Genomic DNA, 26,093 nt, shown 5'->3' with positions numbered 1-26,093 from the left:
CAATTTAAAAGGGGGTGGCTGGTGTCTATAAGTAATTATTTTCTTTGCCTAGGGAGAAGATGGAGAATCAGTTGGAAAAGGAGGCCCGATTTCGTCAATTGATGGCCCATAGTTCCCATGACTCAGCCATAGACACAGATTCATTGGAATGGGAAACAGAAGTGGTAGAATTTGAAAAAGACAGAGTAAGTAAAAAACATAAACTGCATTGTCTTGTGTATTGGATAGCTCTGAAGCTAATTATAGTCTTTGTATACTAGGTATGATTAAAAATATAATTTAGGTCTTGTTAGTTCTTTGTTGTTGATGCTCAAGGAACAATGTAGGTACACATGTAGGCAGCAAGTGCAGTAACAGCTAAATGAAAGTAGTTGGCAAAACCAAGCTGTTACATACAAGCTTTATATTTTTCTTCATAGGTATTATAAATAAAAATAGTTTCTATATCTAATCTTGCAGAATACCCAAGTCCAGTGCTAAGGCAGACAAAACTGAAGTTGTGATGGAAGCTGTGACATTAGAGAGGCCAGTCTTCTTCTCTTACTGGCAACATCACTTAAAATCTGTGCATAAACTAGTTAAGCTTTTACATTAAGTTGTTTTTCCTACTTCGGCTCAGATACACTGGTTAGAAATTTTAAAGTATTAAAAGTATTTATTCAAGGTTAACATATATTTTAGGGCAACATTACCCTTCAGGGGGAAAACCTGGGATGAAAGGTGGTGCCAATCTCTTGCTTGTCTGTAAAGGAAGTTATATTTTGGCATATTAAATAAAGTTCTTATGTTTAGCTTTCCAGATAACCTTTAATTATCCCAGTTATACTTTTCTCCATGTAATTTCACTCTTTTCATTTTGTACTGGAATTTTTATTTTCTGCTTTGTATGCAAGTCTTTTATGATATTCTATTTGAAGTTTTTGGCTGGCACATCATATTGTTAATAGTAACCTTTTTGAACACATAGAACACACAGGTACTCTTCCAGATGGTGATTCATTTATAGCACCTTCTGTATATACCACAATTTCTTTGTCATTCCTGAATGGCAAAGTTTGTGATTAAATGCTGTCAAATTTAAATCCCATTTATTTTACTGCAATATTTGAGGTAATCCTTTTTTATACTCTTCTAATCTGTCTGTATTCTGACAGTGCATCACAACAAAATCACTAATACATTCCTTTTTTCACACTAAAAATAATATTTAGTATTATTTTGAAATATATATTGAAAAGTCAATATGAAGTGGGTACCAGTGCTGATCCATCAGAACCACTGTCAGTAAATAATTCCCTACGCTTTTGTCATCTCCTCCCACCTCCATCATCAAGTTTCGTGCCTTGCCATCTTCTCAATTTTAACTGTTAACTAATGATTTTTCTTTTCCATTGTCTATAAAATTAGTTAGAAAGTCCAGCATATGATGTACTAGTGGTAAACAGCACTGCAGTCTGATGAATTTTCCATTCATGTACATTCCATTCCATTTCCATTTAGTTATTTAGAATGCGTTTCCCTTTTCTAAACACTTCTTGCTATAAAATTATAGTAATAATATCATGCCAACCTTGATTAGATATATGGAAAAAAATCCTTGCTGACCTACCAGCATTTGAATTACAGAATCAAGATTATAGTGTTGAATACATTTCCATCTTTTTTTTTTTTTTTGCTTAAACTTCACTTGTCTGCTTAAGCTTATGTTCTACATAATCACTCAGCTCAAAACTGAGAGAAATAATATTCACTTTTCAGCTCTGATGCTGTGCAATGATATTGTAATCGCTACTTGATCTTTATTTTATGTCAGCCTAATGTTCTTCCCTATGAAATTTTTTTCTTATATAGAACATTTGCAAGAATCATAAGGATTTTAGTGTATTTTTGTTAAGTGTAACTCAGTCTATTTTTTAGTAATTCATGTTTTTGCGTGCTTTATCTTCAGCTTTTATCAGGCACCTTCTGCACTCCCTGAAGACTTTATGCTCTTCTGATTTTGAGGCAATTAGTTGAACCATGCTTACACATCTGATTTAGACTGTACTTAGTTTTCTTAATTTTAGATTTTAAATTTCAAGTATTATCACCCTTCAGTATGCTGAGATGGTTAGTCCATTAGATTTCAAGCAGAGTTCTGTAATATTTAGAAGTGTGTTATTTAACATTGAAAAGAGCAATAATAAATTAGTTTGTGGTCAATTGGTCCCAATTTATTTTGACCAGTTTTGTTTCTTACAGTGACTTTACTATTTACTAAAGCAAACACTACATTAAAATTTCCCTGTTTGATTCAATGACTGAACTGTTAAAGACATTTATTGCCTTTCATATCAAGGATGATCTGTTTTGGGTCAGGCTTAGTAGAATATCACCTCTAAATCTGTATTTAGGAATGGTCTCCCTTAATGTTAGAGCTTTCTTTTCTATTTGCTTCTGGTCTCTAGCCATATCAAAGCAGAGGTCTGTCTGAGTTGGTCACTAAGACACAATGCTGTTTCCTTACCTTTGCAATTACTTTTTCCCCAAGTAATACCCATTCTTGGTGAACATGTCCTAATTCTCCCATTACACAACTATCATTGACCTTAAAGAAGGTCATATGAGTCTGAACATGGTGAAGTTCCCCTTCTGTGTTATTTCAGCCTTAATCTAAGAGAGAAGGATCATTCTAATGCCAGAGAATGCGTAATAACTAATGGAATTGGGAGCTTATATTTTTATGTACAAAAAATGAAAACTTGCCTAGTACACGAACCCTGTAAATATAAGTGCGTAGTGCAAACAGGCAGTAATACCTCTTGCTAACAGACAATATTTGCCAGTGCAATTGAATCACTTTTTAATATTTGTTAGGATGATATGGACTTGAAAGCACTTGGTTTTGATGTGGCAGAAGGTGTGAATGAACCATACCTCCCTGGAGACTGTGGAATCTTTGTTACCAAAGTAGACAAAGGAAGCATTGCTGATGGTCGGTTAAGGTAGGATTTGACTTTGGAAGATACCTGTCTTCTCTTGGTCATAATAAACTAAATATGAGCATATTGAGAATTGTCTGCAGTGTGTCCCTTTTTTCAAAGTTCTTTTTTTTATTACTGATCACATGTATATTGTTGTTGTTGGTTGGAAAATCACACTGAAGACCAATGCCTAAAAGCATTTACAGTAATTAAACACTGTTTGACTCAGCATTTAAAACTCAACAGAATCTGAAATGTTGTTTCACTGTGTCCCACCTACTCCCTTATTATGTCCTCAAGGTAGATCTTTTTATTTAAGTTTTGGGAAGGACATGAGAGTAAATTATTAAGGGAGGGCAAGAGGAAAGGAGAGTAGAGCAAGGGCTCATTTAAAACCATCTCCTGTTCTTAGTGTTGATAGAAGGTTTTTACTAACTGTCCTCAGTCCAGAGAGTTGCTTTTAAATAAAAAGTAGTCATTAGTGATTTGAGTGAAGTACAGACTAGAAGTCCTGGTTTTCATTTGGTTGCTACTTAATGCTTTTTCAGGAATGGAAAACTCCAGATAATGAAGGATTAGTTTATTGAGATCAGCTCTATTACATGCCTTTTCATGGAATGTATTTCATGTGCTGTGTCCAGCAAAGTGTGCTTACAACACCGACCTGCTTATTTTTATCTACCAGAGTGAATGATTGGTTACTGAAGATAAATGATGTGGATCTTACTAATAAGGATAAAAAGCAAGTTATAAAAGCTGTCCTAAATGGAGGAGGTGTTATTAATATGGTGGTTCGAAGAAGGAAGTCGTTAGGTGGGCGAGTCATAACACCTCTTCACATCAATGTTTCCGGACATAAAGGTAATGGCTGTAAAGGATTGTTTAACAAACATGAACAAGAAATGGCTTGACATAAAGGTGCATGTTCACAAAGCCTTTGCTTAAACCCCACTTAAACTGTTATGGCCTCCTAGGTAGGAATTTGTTTCTTTTTTTTTTTAACCAAACTAAGAATGCTCTTATTGATGATAGCTTTATTCTGTAAGTATAGCTTTTCTTTTTGTTCTTGAATGGGTTTAGGTTTTTAATACTTTGTTCTAGCTGCCTGTTTTGAGTGTTGCTGGGAGTGTAAACAAGACTGTTAAATCCAATCATCCTAGTTTCATATGATTATATTAAATTTTGGGATATTCAAAATCCCTGCTTTCCCTCATGAGTTATTTCTTTAAAAGGGTTTTCAGAAATTGAAATTCAGATGATTTGGTAGTCCTGTTTCTTTCTTGTGTTATATGTGCCATTTGAGCAAGATACTTGAATTGCAGGAGTAAATTCTTCATTGTGTATTTCAGATAGTGGGGTCAGTCTAGAAAATGGAGTATTTGTTGCTGCTGTTGTGCCTGGAAGCCCAGCTGCCAAAGAGGGTTCCCTTACTGTGGGAGATAGAATAATTGCTGTAAGTCTTAAGAATGCATTTGGGTTTTCTCACTTTTATTTATTTTGAAGTGTTATCATTGATAATGATAAATGCTAAACATTCCAATCCATTTTTTACTTTTACAATATTAAGCCCTTTTTGTAAATTCAGCAAATATTTATTCTAAATTAATGTTTTTGTATGCTGAGTTATTAACATAATGTGCAGGTTATCTGTTGTGCTTAGTTCATGTGACAATTTTTGACAGAAGCACTGACTCTTCACACTTGGCTTATATATAATGATATTTGTGATTCTTATATTGTCTAGGAGAGGTCAGTTCCAAAAAAGGCATCCCTTAATTGGATGAAAGGTTTCTTGTCTTCTAAATTTTGGTATCACAAGTGTCATCTGTTCTGGGGAGCAAGTCTGTCCCTTTGTGCATTTGCAGCCTTAACTGACCGGTGTGATTTATTCCCTGTGAAACATGAGGTGGTTACAGTCGGTGTGCGACTGCACAGGGCTGGTGCAGTGAACAAGTGTTGTTACACCTTGTCCCTGGGAGGAGTAGCAAATTGTATTTACAAGTTTACCGTTCTCCACTCAATTAGGAAGTGGAAAAAAGGTCAACCAGACTTAAGTCATGTAAACATGTAAAGCTAGTGTTTTCCCTGTCTCAGAGATATTCTACCTTAAGATCCTGCCCGCCTGTTACCTTTGACTTACAGATGTCTGTTATGGGTTTCTTTGTGTTTAGATCAATGGCATTGCACTAGATAATAAGTCACTTACTGAATGTGAAGCTTTGCTACGGAACTGTAGGGATTCCCTTACTCTGTCGCTGATGAAGGTGAGTAGGAGAAGCTAAATTTGCAGAATTTTCTTGAACTTACACAGAATTATTTTAGTTGTTCAGGGAAGAGTATATGAAAAAAAAAAGAATACATCAACGTGAGAAAGTGTCTCTTAAAAAAAAAAGACCACCTGGATGCATTTCCACCGGTGGTGCACTCACTCAACAGTTATTTCTAAAGTAAGACTCTTGTGGTATCTGGTAGGAAATGAGACTAACTTAGTCTTCTTTCAAATTTGTTTGCTGTTCACATGAAATGACTGCTACCCCGATTGCTTCCTGACTGAAGAATGTTAACTTTTACTTAGGACAGAGTTGTGCAGAAAACATAACTTAAGCTATCATGAAGGTTACAAGTTACGAGTACTTACAAGGCTTTATTTTTCAGGCTTATTTTCATAAAAAGTATTATTCTATTTTGCTTATTGCACTTAGAATCCTGTTATGCTGGACCTGTCACATGGCCTTTGAGAGTGATAATTTCAGATCTAAAGAGCGTGAGGTTTTAAGAAAATAAAAAGATGAAATGTTTGAAAGGAAATGGGCAATGAAAGATGTCTTATTAGCATCACTTACCAGAGGTAGAAGTAGAAAGCGGATCACTTCACTTTCAGTCAATACTTCTGCTACCATGTGGAGTTGTCCTTTTGGAATTGTTCTGAAAAAGTTACAAAAAATTTCTAGCTTCATTTTATCTGATGTTCTGTGCTTTGAATTGTAAGATGTTATTAAACCTTTCCCAACTGTGTCTATACATCTCTTAGTGTATATTCAGGTATAGGTAAATTAAGGAGGTTAGGATATGAATCATACTAAAAAGAAATAATAGTGATAACATGTGTATTTTCTTTCAGGTTTTTCCTCAGAGTTCATCTTGGAGTGGTCAAAATATATTTGAAAATTTGAAGGATTCAGAAAAAATATCAAACTCTAGGGTTCATGCGTCAGAGATACAAGCCCAAAACAAAAGAAATCTGAAGCTCAACAGCTCAACCCAGACGGACATTTTCAACCCAGACATCATGGATGGCAAGAAGGACCAGAGTGATCAGGGCAGCTCTTCGTTTTGCGATCACAAACCTTTCCCTAATAACACATTAAGAGTAGACTCTCGTAGGAACACAGTGCACAGTTGCCATAGTAATTCAGAACACAGTCTCAGCTCCTTCAGCCCAGAGACATATGGGGACCAAGGCTATGGAGCTGTTGACTTGGACAACAGGAGACTGCCGTATGAACCTCCAGGAGCTGACTGTATGGTGGTTGAGACAGCGTTTGACAAAGGACATGGAACTAAGCATAGTGGTGGTACCTGGCCAAAAGTCATGGTTAATATCTCAGCAACAGAAACAGAAAAGTTCTCTGTTTACAAAAAGCCAAAACAAAGAAAATCTATCTTTGACCCTGATACTTTCAAAAGGCCACCAACTCCTCCCAAACTGGAGTACCTTTCCCCTAATCAGGTAACAGGCCATTCACCTCAGCCATCAAAAGCTGAAGTGGCTTCAACTCCTCCAACTCCTCCTAAGAGAAGTGACTCTATCAAATTTAAACATAAACAGCAGGCAAGCTCTGCATCAGAGTCTACAGTTACAACTGGATCACCACCCACCAGCCCAGCCACTGCCCAAGCTCCCGTTACCTTGGCACTTAAACAGGACTCGGCTACTCTCAAGGGGCACAGCAGGAATGCTGGGCATTATTATCGGGAGGAGGGAATTGACTGCACTCATTTGTCTTCAAGGAAATCCTGTGAAGATGACATTGGTTTTCAAAGAGTTGAAGAGCCAGAGATTAAAAGACCAAGGCCAAAATCGGCTCCTGCTCTGAGGCATAAAATGACCCCTGTGCCCATTCCTAATCCTGCCCTTCAGGTAGAAGCTTGGTATATTGAAGCACAAAACTAGAAACCTTAAAGTGTATTTTCAGTGTGGTTTTGGGAGCCCAGTTACATGCCAGAGCCAGAGAAGCATAGCCTGCCCTCAGAATCCAGGTCCCCTGAGCTCTGGCTCAGTTGGCACTTGGCAGTATCTCAAAATACAAAACCAGTTTATGGTTGCAGCATTTAGCAGGCAGTGATGACCACCAAACAGAATTATAGTGTTCTGCTTAGCAGCCACATCTTGGGTTTTAATGCCACTTGTTGGATGATCTGGGCTCTCTTGTGTGTTTTTGACAACTTGAAAAAATGTAAATAAAAGTACAAAGCATCAGCCTTAGAAAAACTGAAAATAGGGCCTCTGAAGTTTTACAAAAGTCAGATTGGTTGCGCAGCTGACTGTACAATTTAATGGAAGAAGGTGTACCATTCATAGTGTTGGTTTTTTATAAGTCTTTCTATGTGTGTAAATAATTTTGTACATCTTACTTGAAATCTGTGGAGTGTTTGGCACATTACACTAAAAAGATGAACTGTTTATGAGGATATGATATAATAATACACTTCAAAATCAGCATATAATTTGTTAGAATGAATAACTGTATTGAGGAGATGGTGGGTCATGTCTTGACAGAGTAGATAGATGAAAAGTTTTTCAATTCTGGGAAGAAGAACCTATTTAGATGACTGCATTGTATAAAGTGACATAATCAATAACATTGTTTCAGGTCTACTGCCTCAGATTTGCTCAGGTGTCAGATAGAGACCCTTTTTTCTTTCCCAACTCAAAACTATCATTTATAAAAGGATTATTTTTGTTTCTATGTAATAACATCATAATTATTTCGATATTTTGTATTCATTGCGTATACTTTTTTACACCTGGATAATCCCACCTGTTCATGGTCCTTTAGAAGCAATGCAGACAGCAGAACTGAATTAGAAGTAGTACAGGGTTTGGAGCTATATTCTGCACAATTTTAGGGGAAAAAAGAGAGCTTTAAGACTCTGTGTAAGCACTGCTCAGCAAAAATGAAAATATAACTGTATTACCAACACTGTTACCAGCACAATCCAAAACATTCCATACTAGCTACTATGCAGAAAATGAACTTTCTCCCAGCCAAAACCAGCTCAACAAACGACAGAAAAACATAAGTGTTTAATGTTGTAGCTGAAATCAATAGATTTATTTTGAATAGGTCTGACATGAAGTATGATTAAGAGAAGGTCACAAGTTTTCATCAAGAACTGCACTGCAAAAAGGGAAAGAGGGCATATTGTAATGTCATCTTTTAGCACATATATAACAAAAAACCAAAATCAAGATATTGAACACATTTGAAAATGGGGTGTTTGCTTTATGTAGAATATCAGGTTGATCCATTAGCACTGATAGTCCCATACTTCATAGTAGTGCATTGTCATGAGCATGTGTACTCACCTGGTTATAATTGTAGTAATATTTCTGTAGTGAGTAAGGAGTTTCCAACTGTGACAGGGACACATGTAGGTGGGGCCTGATGCCTAAGAGATTTGTTAGCTGGAACAGAGGGTTAGTTTTGGCACTCACTATTTAAGAGACAAGAAAGGGTATACAGGGACATATTGTGGTTGCTTCGACGTGGTGCCCAAGCGATGTTACAGATGACAAGTAGGTGCTGATTTGAGCTAAAGAAGAAAATTGAATAACAGAATTACAAAGTGATGATTTTTTTCTCTAAGGTTACTTATGTATTAGGTAACTTTTTTTCTAGAGTTAAATTAGGAGTAAGTTCTATGAAACCTTTTTATTCTTCTTCCCTTAATTTTTCCCCTGTCTGCCTAGAAAATAGGCAGAGCTTGGTATCTCTTAAATTGTTGATGGAAGAGCACAAGTGATATTGTGCCTCAAAATGTGGACATAACTCACTCTGAAAATTTCTTTCTTGTCCTTGTGCATTGCAACTACATTGGGCTGTTGTGACAGTAGGGTCCAGTCAGCATGTATTCACTCCTAAAGTAGTATCTATAATACCAAAATACAGTGTAGTTGAATTTATAGCCATATTGGATGTTGTCAGTTTCTTTACTTGTGTACGTACGCTGTTAATTTTGTGTACTTTGATAAACTGATAAATTTAAGTGAACTTTAATCCTGGAAGAGTAGGTGGTACAATTACTAGTACAGCTGTGGAAATGATCAAGTACTGGTGTTCTAAGAAGGCACTTCTGCCTTTTAGCATCTTTTTGTTCTCACTAACTTTTCATTTGATTAAAATACTGTTATCATAAAAACTGTAAGTATCTTTTCACTAATTATTTTTCACTTATTACATACTCCAATCTAATATTTTATGTTGTACATTTGAAATGTTCAACCTTCATGTGCTGAGCCCTGCACTTGCAGCTCTCTAGCATCACTGTCAATATCTCAGTATTCTCATGTTTCTTAATTCACCAGTGTCTACTTGTTACATACAGAAGTTGTGATGGTTCCAAAACCTGAATTGCTTGTTGAAGAGAGGTTTATTCCACATGTATCTGGATCAACAGGATTAGAGGAAAACACTTTCTGTCTTGTTAGCCAGGTCTTCTTTAGCAAACACTTCAGTAGTGAAGTTGAAATGTCCTGTGAAAGCATTATTTTAAAGGAGAAATGCAGCTAAATGCTGCGTGTTCTACTGAAGGAAAATATTTCTGTTAAGTTGCAAATATTGGCCTAAAATGATTACAAAATTAAAAAAAAGAATAACAAAGGAGAATGGACAAAAAATGGGTAGAAGGCAGTAGTGTCATTGAAAGACAGAGGTTTAAGAAGCACTGTGGTGGCATATTCTGGAATAGATGCTAGAAAGTTTGATGTTGCCTGCTGCCCTCACAATTTGGCCATTTTATTCTTTTGAATCTCCAACTTCCTGTAATCAAATTTCTCTGGTCTTGTAGGCACAGAAATATACTCCAACTAGTGAAGAACATCTGTCTCCAGAGCTGCAGGAGTGGGCACCATATTCACCAAAACGTTCTGGAAGGCACAGTGATGGCTTTGTGCCTGCTGCTTTATACACTGGCAGCATGTCAGCAGGTGAGTGGCACAACTCCTAACTACTTTCTAGGAAAACCCCAAGGGACTTGTCAATACTGGGGATTTTTTGTTATAAGTGAAGAAGAAATATGACTCACAAAATGTATTTCCATGGTCTGTTGTAGTCTGAACATGGCCTGCTCAGCTTTTGGACTGTAAAGAAGTGAAACCTGTTTAAGAAACACTAAGGAAGCTGTGTTTCATCAGTTTCTGTGCAGAGAAGTTTTCAATATATTAGTGGAGAAAAAGGTGTAGCCTATCCATTAGGGAGACAAGTAAGATCTCCAGTATTTTTGGAAGTGAACAGTAAGTAGAGGTGTCCTAGGCTTTAACTGCTTAATTTCTGAAGTTACAGCAGTTCAATATATATATATATATATATATATATATATATATCTCGATATAATCAAGTGGAACAGAAAACAGCATGTTTTCTCAGTTGATCAAACAGTTGATGGTATTGAAGCTCATGTTAAAAGGTTTAGAATTGGCACAGACTAAACTGAGTACTTAAGGACATAATTAGGTTATTGTATGCTAGTTACTTTGAGCTAGTCAAGAAGCGTTGGGTAAATTGCTCAGTATTTAGTGTCTAGTCTTAGAGTCCAGTTTTTAGCAGTTGTATGTTAATCTTGAATTTCAAATGAAGACAATATTCATTTTTATGAGTGTACCCTCCATTCTTGTAAAGCCCTAAGCTCCTGCAAGTTCTAGAAATTATGGAAGATTTTATTCTTCCTGGAACCATTAAGGTAATTGGTGTATCTGCAACAATGGATAACTTCAAACCGTGGTGTACCAATCAGTTCAGAATGTAAAGACATGCTCAAGAGTAGCTCAGATCAAGAAGCTTTTGCTCTACTTTGATTTCTTTTACTCTTTTCTCTCATTTTCTCTCTTTCTTAATGATAGTAGAAAAAGTATTTAAAGGTATTATTTCTGATCTTTTAGTTAACCTTTATCTTAGCATGATACCTTTACACAATAACTGAGTAAAGTTGCATCTACATTAGACAATGTGAGTCTTTCTTGAAATGAGAACAAATTTTTGCTATTGTGTTCTATGCTACCAAATCATTCAAGTGGAAATCTTAAGATAGACTTTGGTTGAGTACTGAAGGATGAGTGTACCTAAAAGAACAGTTTGAGTAATAAGTTATATGAATAAATACTGAAACACTAGAATTTCAAGTCATGCAGAAGTAGGAGTCATTGGGGCAACAGATGAGAGGAACCAGAATAATTTTAGCTGCAGTCAGTTCAAGTACCAAATAAAAACTTGTGTGCTAGTCAGATGACTATTCAAAGAGAAATGTAGAATTTTTTTGTTGCTGTATAACAAACTTTAATATTTGAAAAGAGAGAAAATCTTTTATTTACCAGTGTATATTAAAATGATATGCAGTGATTAGCTTCATTTTTGGTAATATAATCCACTTTATTCCTGCCTCATTACAAAATTATAAACCAGATTTTAAACATGCATAAACTATCGGAAAGGTACTTAATATGGTGCTGAATAATGCATTTGTATGCTAATATTTTTATATTACATACACGTAAATGTTAGAATACACGTAAATGTTAGAATACATAATTATAAAAACATTTAGGTATATTTTAAATCTGTAATTTATATGCTGATACTGTTGGTAAGAGTGTGCTTTTGTCATCTTAAGCAGGGACGGTACCAAGAAGCTTAGCACCGTGCCCTGCAGTGACTGCTGTCATGAGAAATCCAATCTATACTGCCTGGAGCCATAGAGTTCACACCAGCAACTGCCCATCAGTTGCCAGCCAAATATGTCATCAGCATCTGCATCCCAGGTGTTTTGAAATTTATATCTCCTTAACGTTTTGTTTTCATTAGGATGAAATTGATTGTGGTAGTTTGATGCAGTGAAGATTGAAACACACTGCTGCTGTGTGCTATTTTGATCCAGGGTTCTCAAAACCATTATTGCATAGAAGTTGTGTGCCAATTGCTTTCATGCTTTTCGGTAACTGATGGATTAGGTTTCACTGTGTCCCACTGACTGATACTGACCAAGTTTTTTAATTAACTGAAGAAATTAATTTTTTTAATTGACTAATTTCTAATATTTTTTCTTGTCCTTGCCAAAACAAATAAACCTTTCTCCCTTTTTATAGTACTTGACACTATTTTTCCTCTGACTTCTCTAAATTCATAAAATGATGGGACAATGGGGAAGTGGGAAGGAGAGAAGCATTCATTTTATTCAGTAGCATGGGGCTAACCAAAATTTTTTGTTGGCCAGTTGCTGTTTGCTGCAGTTCTTTGCCCAGTTCTAACTGTTGCCCTGTTGTCCTTTTCTTTTGATGTAGTTCCCAGCATCAAGGTCGCCTGAGTTTGGACCTAAGTCATAAACACTCCAATGACTACTCTGAAAATTCCCGTACAAGAGCATCTCATGGCTCAAATTCATTACCATCTAGTGCCAGACTTGGTAACTAGCTTTTCTGTTTAATTTCCTATATATTGGAGACAAATAATAAATAGAAAATTCATTAAGTAACCATATTTTGGGATTGTCATAGCTAACAAAGCCTAAAGGCTTTGTGTGTTCCTTTTCTTCATTTTTTTGGGTTTATGACCAGAAGTGTTCCCTGAAAGTAGCTGTGTTTAATTAGTTCTTTATAGAGTCTTTGAAATGCTCTGTGTGTGTGAGTGATTCTCCTTTCTGTGCCTGTTACCCTTTGAAAGTACCCTTAGAGAGATGGGAGGCACAGCCAAAGGTTGAGGCTCAGTGAGGTGGAGAGAAGAAAAGGAGAGAGCCTCCTGAACAAAAACTCAAGAATGACTAATGACCTAATGTAAATTGTATTGTTTGAAGATCTGTTATGCTTATGTTTAGTTGATTGACATGTAAAATTGTTTATGCCTAGCCTAATGATACCAAAGCAAATGCATGCTTTGTGGCAATGATATTTTAACACTTTTGATTTATTTAAATTTTAAATTATGTGATAACTGGGTTTTTTTGTGCATGTTTGTGTTTCTGTATTCCATCAGTGATTGGCAGTTGCATCTGAATAGAGCATGGTAGCTTTGTAACCACAGCAAAAAGGGGCATAATGGTTTGCAACCAGTATCAATGATTATGTATTCATCCAAGCAGAATGTAATCAGAATAATTAAATGCCTTTTGCAAAGTCCCATGGATTCTTAGTAAACAGAGATTCTTGCTTGGACTTCAAGTTAAGTTTCATTTGATAGGAAAATGCTCAAAATATTTTTTCGTATAAGAATGGGCAGTGCATATATACTGTGTAGCTGTTTATACTGACTGTGTAATCAAGATAATTGACTAGAAATATGATTTTCACAATTACAACTTGGATCATTCAAAGGCCATTTTAATGCTCATTGAAGAATTAGAATCTAAATATACCTTTCTGTTCAATGTAGTTGCTTTTACTTCTATCATTGTAATGTTTCCTTGTTTTAAAAATAGGTTCTTCGAGTAACTTGCAATACAGAACAGAAAGAATTAAGATCCCATTAACACCAAGATATCCAAGGTCCATGATGGGCTCTGACAGAGGTGAGTTATTTCTTAAATAATATTAGTCACACTGTTTTCAGTATTACCAATACAAAGCTTTTGCAGTTGTTAAATCAGGTTGCACTGAAATCCAAAATGGTAGTTTTATTAAGGTTTCAAAATCTGCGTTTTGCCACAGAAATGTTTAAAAAAAACCAACATGAAACTTCCTTATGGAAGTTCATTTCTCTGTTAGTTGACTAGAGTACATGGCACACTTAGTAAAAATGCAGACAAAAAGTAAGAGTAAACATTGCTTACTCTTATGTATGAGTATGTTTTATAGGTGTTTCTTCTAGAATGATGCCTTGAAAGTTTTAACATGAAATGACCTGCATTTTTTCATTCTTTAGGTATATTATTTCCTTACTATTGCATCACTGATTGTAAATTATATTTTGAAATGCAGTGAAAATATTTCAGTACTTCACTCAAAACTGCTTGGTGGAGGTTGTTTAAAGACATGATACAAATAGTGATTGGAGTGCTGTGGAATTGAGGGTTTGCTGACAAGCAGTTGGCAACTCTTCACTGCCGTCATTGCTCAAATGTTCTGTAGCCTTAATGTATTGTATGCAGTTTATTTTCTCTCTCTTTTCAGAGGAAGCAAACTTTTTGTGTCAAGGCATTTGTTTGGTAGATTACTTAGGGAGGGTACAACTGGGGTAAAGGTGCAAAGTCATGTCAAGCTAGTTTGAAATTTCAGAGCTTTTGTGTCTCTGTGTATGATTCATACTGGGGTTCTGTTGGTTTTTTTGAATATTATATCTCCTATGAAAAGGGAAAGGCTGCACATCAATATTTTATTTGAAAACAAACCTACATATTAAATTTTTATTTTACTTCTCCTTTCCTGTTTTTTATTATTTTTCTTTAATTTTGCATTGCTAAGTATTTTCAGACATGCTTATGGTGTAGCTTATCTGTAACCTTGTCTCCTGTTGAGAAGGGCAGTAGTTGTATGCACACTTACAGAGGACAGTTTTAACATTTGGTCATTAAGGAAGGTAAGTTTGCACTGTCTGAAATTGGTTACCTGGTCTCCCAAGCTCCTTACGTGACTAATAGAACTGGTGAACAGTCAGTCCGTGTCTCACATGGGTGTGATGTCTTTCACTGTGTCTGTGTAGATCTGCAAACTGTGACAGATGCAGGATATTAAACCTAACTGTTGACTTTTCTTAGGCTCCTTGTCACACTCTGAATGTAGCAGTCCCAGCTTGATAACTCCTCCCCAGTCACCTCTTAATTTGGAAACGTCTTCCTTCGCCAGCAGCCAGTCTCAGAACTCTCTTTCTACACTACCTAGGATTTCCATTAGCCCAGTGTCTGTTGGAGAACGTAGAAAAGATAGGTAAGGTCCCCACCTTTTTTTTTTTTTTTGAATAGAAATGTGTCTGAGGAAATTTTGTGTGTTTATTAAGCTGAAGGAACGTGAAAATTTAATTTAAATGACAAATATGTAGGTGCAGAGGTACGTCTCAGGTCCTGTTTGTCAGTGTTTTTATTTTCTTTACAAAGCATGCAAGAGAACTTTTTGTGGATTTTAAACGTAAGTGATTTCATAAAGGTTCTGTTTCTCCTTTGTCTAAATTGGCATACACTTCTTCAGCTGAACTACCTCAGATGCTTATCTATGATAACTTGTTCTGTACTCCAGAAAGCTAAACAAAATTAAGACTTAGTAATATCTGATAGATAAATATCAGGTGCCTTAGCATTGCAGAATATGTGCCCTAACCACTGTGCCTTGATTCAATATAGCCAGATAACATGAAAAATTGAGGGTGTAACTGTGGAAAAACATATCCACATGCACAGATGCAATTTTACTACCTTGACTGATCCCTTTGGCTGTACCTGGACCAGTGCTAGTAGTACCATTAACTATATTTGTAGCTGCTTGCAGAATTTGAATCTGATGTGATAGCTTTCTTAAAAACATGTGCTTTGTGTTTTAATGGCTGCCTATGTCTCATGGTGAACCTTTTCAAGATACACTGTTTATGGTATCAGCCTTGGACATCTGTTTTCATTTTATCATGATCTGGCTAAACTGAATATATGAAAGTTTGTACAAATTCAAAGCATAGAACAGTAAGACACAAGTTTGTATCAGATTTTTGTTTACAATAAGGCAGCTGAATGCCATTCTAGCAGTGTAAAGGAGCTACGATGTGTTGGAATAGATTATATTTATGTGGACTTCAAGACCCCATTGTATACTTAATTTATGTAAAAGCACTGACCATAAAAAATGTGAATGATGAAGTAATAAGGATATTCTGTATTTTAACTTTTCTGGTAGTAATAAAAAGTTATACAAAAAATGTTATATGAAACTTTTGTCTTGTTTAAAGAATTTGTGATTAAGTTATTGTAGTAATTCTAGAATGTCTCATGTACAAGTCAAAGTGTTTCTTTGAAAGGGAATGTAAAGAAGTTTTTGTGTATTTTCATTCTTTCTTACTTAAGTGACTTTTTTAGTACATATACTCAGTGTGTTCTTGTATAAAAGTTCCTCCAGTTGTCACTTGCAAATTCAAAGTCAGATGTCTTTTCTCTTTCACGTGACTAATGATTAGTGTTCAGCTGAACAAGCTGGAGTTTTGACACCCCTATATCTTTGTGTCTTTGAGCACAAGATAAGTCTTCTGATCTCTGGGAAATAACAATTACTGTTAATGTTGACCAGATGATTGAAGTTCCAGGTTCCAGCCCCTTTGCTCTTGCTGTGCTTATGTACAAACCATAGTCTGGATTAACTTTCTAAAAAGAGTATAATTCTAAGGTCTAGTTGTGGGTTTAAAAAAAAACCCAAACCATAAAAACTAACAAACACAAAGAGTTCTTAATTTAGGAAAGTAGATACTTAAATCTATCCTAAGAAAATGTTTGAAGATGCCTACGTAGTATTTCAAGTTTTTTTTTAAATCTTATAATCTTTCTGTTCCCCACAAAATACAAATAACTCACTTGGCCTTTCCCCAGATAATAATAATAATAATACAGATTAAAAAAATAAATCAATATTTCTGTTTGTTCTATTGATTTTAATTTAAATGAAAATTAAAAGATCTAATCAATTAAGACTTTTGCTCTAATCAATGTTTAGTGATTCTGGCAGGCCATCTGATTATTATAGCTAAGTGTGCTTCACTTGATTTTAATAACACTACTTATCAAGTAAGACACTTTTTTAATGTTATCATTCTTTTTTACTTTATTACTGATTCTCTACTACATGCATAGTTATCTTTCATTTTGTACTTATTAGAATTCTAAGATAGGATTCTGTGTAATTTGTATAGTTCTGATTCCTTCTTATTCCAATCCAAAGCAAACAAATTGAAAATGGGTGGGGTAGAGGGAAGAGCAGAAAGGTACAATAAACAAAATTCAGAAAGATGTAAGTTTAGTTTTTAATGAGATAGTATGCCTTGATAAATTTTGTGACATTAAGAATCTTCATATAACATCATGGCTTAGGTGCTCATAATGAGTGAAAAAAATAAAGTTCCTAAATTCTCGTTTTCTGTGAGTTATTGGAGTTTAGCTAATTTAGGCTACATGCAAAAAATATGAGCTTCAGCAGTAAGTAAATCTTATCTTCACTACATTGATTCACTACATTGATAGACAAGTGCTGAGGGCATTACCTGTAACAGGGATCTAAGATGACTGTGTTCCAGAGTTACATTCATGTCAGCAGCCAGTCTTTATCTTATATGCACTAATAAGCTGGGAATCTATTATTAGGACTACCAGATGGATATCTTCAAAGACTGTGGCAACATGCATAATTATGAAACAATGTACCCTTCGCTCTGCCCCCAGCCCCACATCCTGTTCTTCCCAAAAATACATTTTCTCAGCCTGTCTCACATTAGTGGAAATGAGTGAAGTCCAGTTAACTCTTCTGGTCTCTGAACAGCACAATAAAATAGTTTAAGCAGTTGGTACAGTTGAGAAAACGTCTATGATACAATGAAACGTTAGGAAAGAAAATATTCAAATTAATGCATATCAAGTGCATTATAGTGGTACTAAAATGAAAAAGACACCACGCTTGGTGCCCAAGCTGTTTTATTCACAGTGAACTCAACTGTTAATATCTGGTGATGCCTCTTGCTGTGTAGACGTTATTAAGTTTATAGCAGTATAAACCATAAACTATAAACTTTTTAGAAGGCTACTGTTTCTTTATACACAGCATGAATGGACCAGTCCTGTTTGTACAGGTGGATACATCCCAAATATGGGGGGAGGGAGGAAAGAGGACTGTATCAGGGTCTTCTTTTGTATAAGCCATTTTCTTGTTATACTTACTAGTGTCTTACTGCTGTTTGTCTTGTTCTAAGTGTTCTTGTCTTCTCAAATCTTCTACATCTTTCAGATATCTGTTCCGTAATAGGTCTTTTCTGAGAATCCCTGTGGCTCCTAGGCCTAGGTTCTCATCACTAAGGAGTTTGAGGTTGGCCTGATCTAAGGTTGTCCTTCTCGAGCAGTATTGCGCACTTTGTGCTTTTTTTACATGTTTGGATTATTGCCCTGAGGAGAATTTGCATGGTAATTGTAATGCTACCATGCAAACTGCTGTCTTAATGGCTTGAGTTTGCAACTGCTTAATTTTCATTACTAATTTATGTTTCCCAGCTTACAAATATGAAATATGATATTTGTGCATTGTTGTCCTTTGGTTTACCACCTTATTATTCATTATGTTTATTTTCACTGGCAAGGAAGACTCCCAGCATTTTTATTTGTAACATACCTTTCTGGAATATGGTTTGTAAATGACATATTATATACAGTGGTTACATTACTTTCATATAATATGCATTTGGAAGCTTTTTTCTTACCAACTTCATGACCATACGATTTATAATTCATATTTACCATAATTTTTAGAGCAGTTGTGTACTTGGTATACATTTATTTCTGCCACTGTACATTGCATGGTATTAAAGGAATGCATTTAAGGCATTTGATGGTAGTGGTTTTTTTCAGTAGCTGTCTAAACCTATTTTATTACTACAGTTCAGACAGACATAAAGTATTGCATGTAACTTTGACATTTGTGATGGTTCAAGTGCAGTTTTTTCCAAATCACTTTTAACTATCTCCTCTAAAAGGCCCTACATGGAAGAGCCACGTCATGTTAAAGTGCAGAAGGGTTCTGAGCCACTAGGGATTTCCATTGTGAGTGGAGAAAATGGTGGAATATTTGTCTCTAAAGTAACAGGTGGGAGCATTGCCCATCAAGCTGGCCTTGAGTATGGTGATCAGTTACTAGAGGTAATTGTTTGCTTACTATTCCTGTGGCTTAATGAATCAGTTTGTATGATTGCAGCCATAACTATCTTCGCCAAAACTATGTTGTGAAAGCTTGTGTGCTGTGAGATGTAGAGAACAGTACTCTGTATTGTAATATTCCATAATTGTGATTTGTGTGACTTTTTTCGGGCTTTATCATAAAAATAATGTCTTTTGATGGTAGATCTACATGCCATCTTATATAGATATAATTAACTTTTAAGCAAGCTAGTTTCAGTACTTAAAACAATATATAGTATCAACACCGTACTCTGCCTGGTAAGTTGAGTAAATATTCCAGCAGCTGGCTTTTATAGAGTTTCATGCTACTGTTGCTGTGCCCTATCCTTAGCTGAGATACCCAGTTAAAATGTTGCTGAGGTAGGCTCAGTCATTTTGTTGCCTAGGGTATTAGATAAACACATGGAGTAGCATTTTGTAAAGTACAGAGCTGCTTTGTAAAGGTTGGATCGCGTTAAAGGATCTTCTATTGCCCAGTGTGTCTATGATGCTAAAATAGACCTGAGTAGATCTGAATTTATCTTTAAATTCTGAATTTACTCAGAGTTGTGATCTGAATCAAATTGTATTTAATCAGTGATATCAAATTATAGCACAGTTCAGAATATGTGTCTTTTAACAATGAAACAATTGTTAAACTCATGGTCAGGTTACCAAACATTTTAAAATATGGTGATTCCTACCAAAGAGTAAACTCTAGGAATCATTGTGTAGCTACATTTTCATTGTCCTATTTTCTCCAGTGTAAATAAATCATCATTTAGACATTAAACTAGTTAGGACGCTGAAAGAATGATTTTGCTAATTTCCATTAGAAAACTTGACATTCTGGCTTGTGCAATTTTTCTGTAGTTTAATGGAATAAATTTGAGGAATGCTACAGAGCAACAGGCTCGACTAATCATTGGACAGCAGTGTGACACCATCACTATTCTGGCTCAGTACAACCCACATATGTATCAACTTGGCAATCACTCACGGTCAAGGTAAGGCTGCCTAGACTTGGAAAAAAGACAACTCTGCTGTCCGTGCAATTATTTAGTTAATACCCAACTTCTGTACATGTAATATGTTTGCAAACATGAGCACATTTGTGCTAATGAGAAGTGTAATTGCTCAGAAAAGTAATGTGTGAATATGTGCCTGTCAAAAACAAAAGAAAAATGCTCAATGCATCTAACTATATTTTCTCTTTTATTTGGGCTTAATCCTTAAATATACTAAACTAAACCCCAAGATGACTTCTTCCTTGAATTGTGACATTGTAGTACTTGAAATTTTTTTTACTCTTTTTTTCATAACTGGAATTTCTGAAAGCTAATCAGAGAAGGCATATGACCTAGTGAAATTACCCATTCTGTTTTGATGCATGATTACACTTCGAAACAGAGCTTTATCTTTCTCTTAGCTTTAGAGTGGCATGCTGGTTTAGGTTTATTCACCCTTAATTTAAAATTGATTTACAGCCAAATTAAAAATTGAGTGGAAAATATTTGGCATTAGCCCACCAGTCTTTTATTCTGTCTTTTTTCCCCTCATAGTTCTCGCCTAGAACCTGTGAGTAATCATTCCACCCCTCAAGGCAGTGGAGCTGCAACACCTGACAATCATTCCGTAATCGATACTGTGAGTGAACAGGATGAAGGAACAATGACACCGCCATCCAAACAAACCACTCCAACTACAAGTCCCCGAAATTCCTTAAGGTAGAGAGTCAGACTTTTGTCGTAAAGGAAAATAAGTAGTCAGGATGGATGTGGAAGGTATTAAAAAAACAAAGTTTACTTCCGTGAATGCTGTGTCTGTTTGAAATAAGAAAGTTTACTACAAGAGTGGTTTAGTTGAAAAGGTGATGTTTGTCATATAAGACAAGACTGTGTCTGTAGGTGACCTGAATAATATTTATGTAGATATACATTCTTCAGATGACTAGTTGATTGTATGCAATGCAAGTTTTTAAATTCTAGTATACATGTCATTTCTTTCTGTCAAAAGGGGCCCTGTGGACACAAACAAAAGGACCCCTGAACCTAGAACTGTTGTTGTTAAAAAATCCCAAGTCGATCTTGGGATCCAGATATGTGGTGGAAACCTGTATGGAATATTTGTCTCAGATGTAGATGATGATAGCCCAGCAAAAGGACCTGATGGACTAGTCTTGGGTGACATGATACTTGAGGTAAGCTCTTTAGAAAAGTGTGCAGCATACTGACAAAGTGGCTGGGATGGTCTAGAGAGGGAGGTACCAAGTGCTGTGCTGTCCCACAGTGGGAAATGTTCTGTAAATCTTTAGTTGCTGCCACAAAACCTGGGTAAGAATGATGAGAATGCATAACTCACATTTTGGCTGCAACTCATGAGGAGCTGATGATGTGGACCTGGAGAGTTGTCACTGTTGATACCACAAGATGCCTGGAAGTTGGAAGGACTCGTGTATGACCACTTGGAATTATAAACATCTCCTCCCTTTATCTAAATAGGAAGCTGTACTGCTGTACATAGGGGAATGGCGAGGATATGAAGCATATTGCAAAACAGCTAATAATAATGATCTTATTACTGTGAAATTCTAATGAGAGTTTGGGGAAAACCATATAATGTGTCTTTGACTCTGCTTTCTATATCTGAATATTTATTTATTTGTCAGGACTGCTAAGATGATAAACACATATGTGTTTATGAGCTTTTCAGATGCAACTGAGTACGGAGACTGTCCCATTGTACCTCTACTACCCAGATGGAGATTTTGCTTTGTGATCATGCTTATGACTTCCTTCAGACCACTTGCTTTTCCCAAAAATGTTAAATTGTTTTCAGTGTGAATTTTATGATTCTCAGCTTACACTTGGAAAACTTTTTCAAGAAATGCATGCTTTGTTGCACACTGTGCATGTCTGCTTGTGCACTTGGTTTTTTTGTTTTCCAATGTAATGTCTCAGTCTCCTGCTAGACATCGTAAGGTGCAAGCTGTACTAGAGTTAAGTGACAAGATTTACTTGTATATAGAACCTACTAGTGAGAAAAACAAAGTCATTTTGCATGTTTTTCAAGCTCACCTGGTTCTATTGCTTGTTAAAATACGATTTCACACCCAGAGGTTTCTGTTTTGTGTTTTGCAGTATGGGTCCATTGATATGCGAAATAAAACAGCAGAGGAAGCTTATCTTGAAATGTTGAAGCCTGGAGAAAACATCAAAATAAAGACTCAATACAGAATAGAAGAGTTTAATAAAATAAAAGAGCTTCCTGGAGATGGATTCTACATCAGGTATTTGAGCATGACTGGTAATGACAGCATAAGGCTCTTAGGATAGTGTGCTGACCACCATGGCATAGATAGTACATCAGTTCTGCCAAGATTTTTAAATTTGAAGTTTACTAATTTGTCCTAGCTAGTCTTTGATGGCAGGACACAATCTGTAGTATAGTCAATCTGCATGTTTTGCTGTAAACTTGTTTGTTCTTGAAATGTAGAGCATGCCACTAATCTGTTAACTTTTCAAAAAAGGTATGTGTGTTCTTCCCTTGAGTTGATGGAGACTGGCTGTAGAGGCTATTTATGTCTTCCTTTCCAGAGCACTTTATGACCGTATGGCAGAGGTGGAACAGGATTTAAGCTTTAAAAAGGATGACATTTTGTATGTGGATGACACTCTACCACAGGGAAATTTTGGTTGCTGGATGGCTTGGCAACTAGATGAAAATGCTCAGAAGCTGGAAAGAGGACAGATTCCAAGTAAATATATGTAAGTGACCTTGGTTACAGTATTTACCTTTAAAATGTATTTGCCTTTAAAAGTCTTGACTAGTGAGATGTGATATAAAATACTTGTTTGCTTCTGTTCTTTCTGGGAGATAGTCATTCTTAGATGTCATTTTAGGTATGCATATTTTAATAACATTGAATTAAATATATTGCTCTATCAAGTTGTTTTAAATGCTACTAGTAATGGCAATGTCCTGGGGGGAATCAGGCAAAGCATCACCAGCTGGTCAAGGGAGGGGATTGTCCTGCTCTGCTCTGCACTGGGGCGGCCTCACCTTGAATATTGTGACCGTTTTGGGCACCACAATATAAGAAAGATATTAAGCTGTTTGAGAGTGTCCAAAGGAGGGCAACAAAGATGGTGAAGGGCCTTGAGGGGAAGCCTTATGAGGAGCAGCTGAGATCACTTGGTCTTTTCAGCCTGGAGAGGAGGAGACGGAGAGGAGACCTCATTGCAGTTACAACTTCCTCGTGAGGGGAAGAGGACAGGCAGGCACTGATCTCATCTCTGTGGTGATCAGTGACAGGACACGAGGGAAGCGTCTGAAGTTGTGTCAGGGGAAGTTTAGGTTGGAGATGAGAAAAAGGTTCTTCACCCTTTGGTGAAGAGGGTGGTTGAGCATTGGAACAGGCTCCCCGGAGAAGTGGTCACAGCACCAAGCCTGACAGAGTTCAAGAAGCATTTGGACAATACTCTCAGGCACATGGTGTGACTCTGGGATGTCCTGTGCAGGTCCAGGAGTTGGACTCAATGATCCTGATGAGTCCCTTCCAACTCAGCATATTCTTTGATACTATGATTCTATGACTCAGTATGGTGATAGATAATACCAATAACAAACATGAGAGTAACCACAGCAAAACTATCCTTGAATTCAAGGTTGGTTATCACTGTCATTCTTAGGAAACGTCAGTATTTTTAGTTATGTGTAGACAACAATGTTGTTATAAGACTGTGTATCCACTGCAGTCTCCTAGTGTTGATAATAGCAGTTAAGAGGAAGATGTGGTAACTAAAATTTTTACATTGTTCCTGAAGTCAGTTGTTATCACCTAGTGATTTTTTTAATTTTTTTAAGAGTACTGGTTTTCTGGTTTTCTTTTCTTGTAGTAGTTTTCTCTCCATGTCATAATGCAAAATTCATCCTGACTTTGGGATATTCCACATATGTGGAATGTGGAAGTACGATATATACATATAGACACATAAACATCATTGATAGACTTGTTTCTAGAAGATGGGAGATAAAACCAACTGCACTATACATGTTATGTGGCCAAAATATTTGATGATATAAAATCAAACTGCATGAAACTTATTTTGTATTGCTAATGAGCTATTTGTAAGGATGAACATAACATGCAGCTTCACAGAAAGAATGGGATCTTCACTTCTGTGCAAGATTGCCTTTATTGGCAAGTAGGTGCATACTGCCACTTCTGCCCTTGATAATTTTGCACTGCCTATCAGAGTGATCACCCTCTTTGCCATTCTGCTATTTACAAGAATTCTGAGGAAATTATGGAAGTGTGAAGTCTTCAGATGTTTTTGTTTTGATTTATGTTATTGTTTGTTTTGGATTAATTTTCTATGATGATACTGAGACCAAGGCTTGAGAGATGCATTTCAAGTATGTTCCAAAAGCAGCAGTGATATTATAAAAAAAATTTTAAAAGATAAGTTTAAATACCAACCATTTGGTCTGTGTCAATATAGGATGGATCAGGAATTCTACAGGAGACACAGCATGTCTGAGGTTAAAGATGAAAACAGTTCATCTAAGACATTGTCAGCAGCAGCACGGAGGTCATTCTTCAGAAGAAAGCATAAACACAAGCGAAGCGGTTCCAAAGATGGAAAAGATTTACTGGCTCTTGATACAATCAGTACAGACTCAATTCCTTTCTTGGATGGCAAGTACCTTTGTTACCCTTGGGAGGCGGTTGCTGTCCTTCTCTTTCATTTTTAATCAACTGCAGCACAACACAACAAATAATGTTACTTTCTGGTTGCTCTGAATACAAATGGTGATCGTTACTTTTAATAACATTTTTTTCTAGTAAATTATAAGCCAGAGTGTTTCAAATTAATTTTTGGGTAATTTATTTCTAGACCTATTGGCATTACTATTTCATTTGGAGAGGGAGATTCTTTTTGATGCATAGTTTTGATCTTCCTTTCAATTATTTTATTTCTGTCCAGGTTGCTTAGTCTAGAGAGAAATCCTGCACACCACTCAAAAACCCTTCACTTCTATTTCTTCACTCCTTTACAAAAATCATGCTGATTTTACAATGCTTACATCTTTTTAAGAGCTCAACAAATCAAACCAGAGATACCAAATATTGTGTATTGTTTACACTTTCCAAGATGATTGGTTTTAATCTGTGTGAAGGTGGGGAGTTCAATTTTTCTAATGGAACACCAGATTCCATTAGAAAAATGTCTATTTTGAGCTAATAAGTGGAAAAATTGCAATAATGACTTAATATTTCTTTTTACTTGTCAAGGCCTTTCGCCCTTGCAAGGGAGATGTTCTCATAATAACTTTTAGGGTGCTTCTGCTTATTTGAGGAATACCAGGAAAATAATTTATACTTTTACAAGTAAATCTCTTCTGTGTGTTTAGATTCTGCAAGTTTGGCATATCAGCGTGTTCAGAAAGTGGACTGTACTTCTCCTAGGCCTGTCCTTATTCTAGGACCTTTACTTGATGCTGTCAAAGACATGTTGGTCAAAGAATCCCCAGGAAAGTTTTGCAGATGTCCTTTTGGTAAGTGTGCAAATATAACCAGTTTACACATTCTTAGAGTACATGATAGTAACCTCTGTATAAATTAACTAAATGATAAACCAAAAATGGATAAAAGAATCTGAATTTGCAGACAGTGTTTTTTAGCTTTGTTCTGTGCCTAAGGAATAGTAATGAAAGTGGATCTCTTCTGGTTCTATGCAACAGAGGTTATGAAAGCTTCCCAGCAAGCCATTGAACGAGGTGTGAAGGATTGTCTGTTTATCGATTACAAACGGAGGAGTGGACATTTTGATGTGACAACTGTAGCTTCAATAAAAGAGATAACAGAAAAGGTGAGTCACTTTTAACACTGTAGTTCTTTGTACAGTTTACAATATGAAGTCATACTATATTGGGGGGTGGAAATTATGTTAGTATTGCCATCCGTTAAGACATTCAGGGAAGGGTTCGCCAGGCCGCTGAATAAAGTAAAACTTACCTCACTTTGGCATGTAA

At 36.0% G+C, this 26,093-nt stretch overlaps 1 protein-coding gene across 5 annotated transcripts in view; it reads left to right on the top strand.

Annotated features, from left to right (window-relative positions):
* Positions 1 to 26,093, top strand: part of DLG5 (discs large MAGUK scaffold protein 5) — a 107,100-nt gene that overhangs the window by 74,141 nt on the left and 6,866 nt on the right. For 2 of the 5 annotated variants that reach the window (XM_050305286.1, XM_050305282.1), the window contains exons 11-31: positions 53 to 185; positions 2,857 to 2,984; positions 3,649 to 3,824; positions 4,313 to 4,416; positions 5,135 to 5,227; positions 6,085 to 7,104; positions 10,035 to 10,173; positions 11,853 to 12,000; positions 12,520 to 12,641; positions 13,650 to 13,739; positions 14,925 to 15,093; positions 18,136 to 18,213; positions 18,875 to 19,037; positions 19,929 to 20,062; positions 20,618 to 20,782; positions 21,072 to 21,255; positions 22,196 to 22,344; positions 22,652 to 22,822; positions 24,560 to 24,756; positions 25,473 to 25,616; positions 25,803 to 25,930. In XM_050305286.1, coding sequence (XP_050161243.1) covers positions 53 to 185; positions 2,857 to 2,984; positions 3,649 to 3,824; positions 4,313 to 4,416; positions 5,135 to 5,227; positions 6,085 to 7,104; positions 10,035 to 10,173; positions 11,853 to 12,000; positions 12,520 to 12,641; positions 13,650 to 13,739; positions 14,925 to 15,093; positions 18,136 to 18,213; positions 18,875 to 19,037; positions 19,929 to 20,062; positions 20,618 to 20,782; positions 21,072 to 21,255; positions 22,196 to 22,344; positions 22,652 to 22,822; positions 24,560 to 24,756; positions 25,473 to 25,616; positions 25,803 to 25,930 — 3,835 coding nt within the window. The remainder of the gene's footprint in view (positions 1 to 52; positions 186 to 2,856; positions 2,985 to 3,648; positions 3,825 to 4,312; positions 4,417 to 5,134; positions 5,228 to 6,084; positions 7,105 to 10,034; positions 10,174 to 11,852; positions 12,001 to 12,519; positions 12,642 to 13,649; positions 13,740 to 14,924; positions 15,094 to 18,135; positions 18,214 to 18,874; positions 19,038 to 19,928; positions 20,063 to 20,617; positions 20,783 to 21,071; positions 21,256 to 22,195; positions 22,345 to 22,651; positions 22,823 to 24,559; positions 24,757 to 25,472; positions 25,617 to 25,802; positions 25,931 to 26,093) is intronic. The other 3 variants (XM_050305283.1, XM_050305285.1, XM_050305284.1) reach the window with 3 other exon arrangements.

Source organism: Myiozetetes cayanensis, unplaced genomic scaffold (assembly GCF_022539395.1).
Source record: "Myiozetetes cayanensis isolate MyiCay16 unplaced genomic scaffold, myiCay2020 scf10, whole genome shotgun sequence".
NCBI classification, from domain to species: domain Eukaryota; kingdom Metazoa; phylum Chordata; class Aves; order Passeriformes; family Tyrannidae; genus Myiozetetes; species Myiozetetes cayanensis.
The sequence above is the reverse complement of the archived record's forward strand: the minus strand, read 5'-3'. Positions and strand labels throughout refer to the sequence as shown.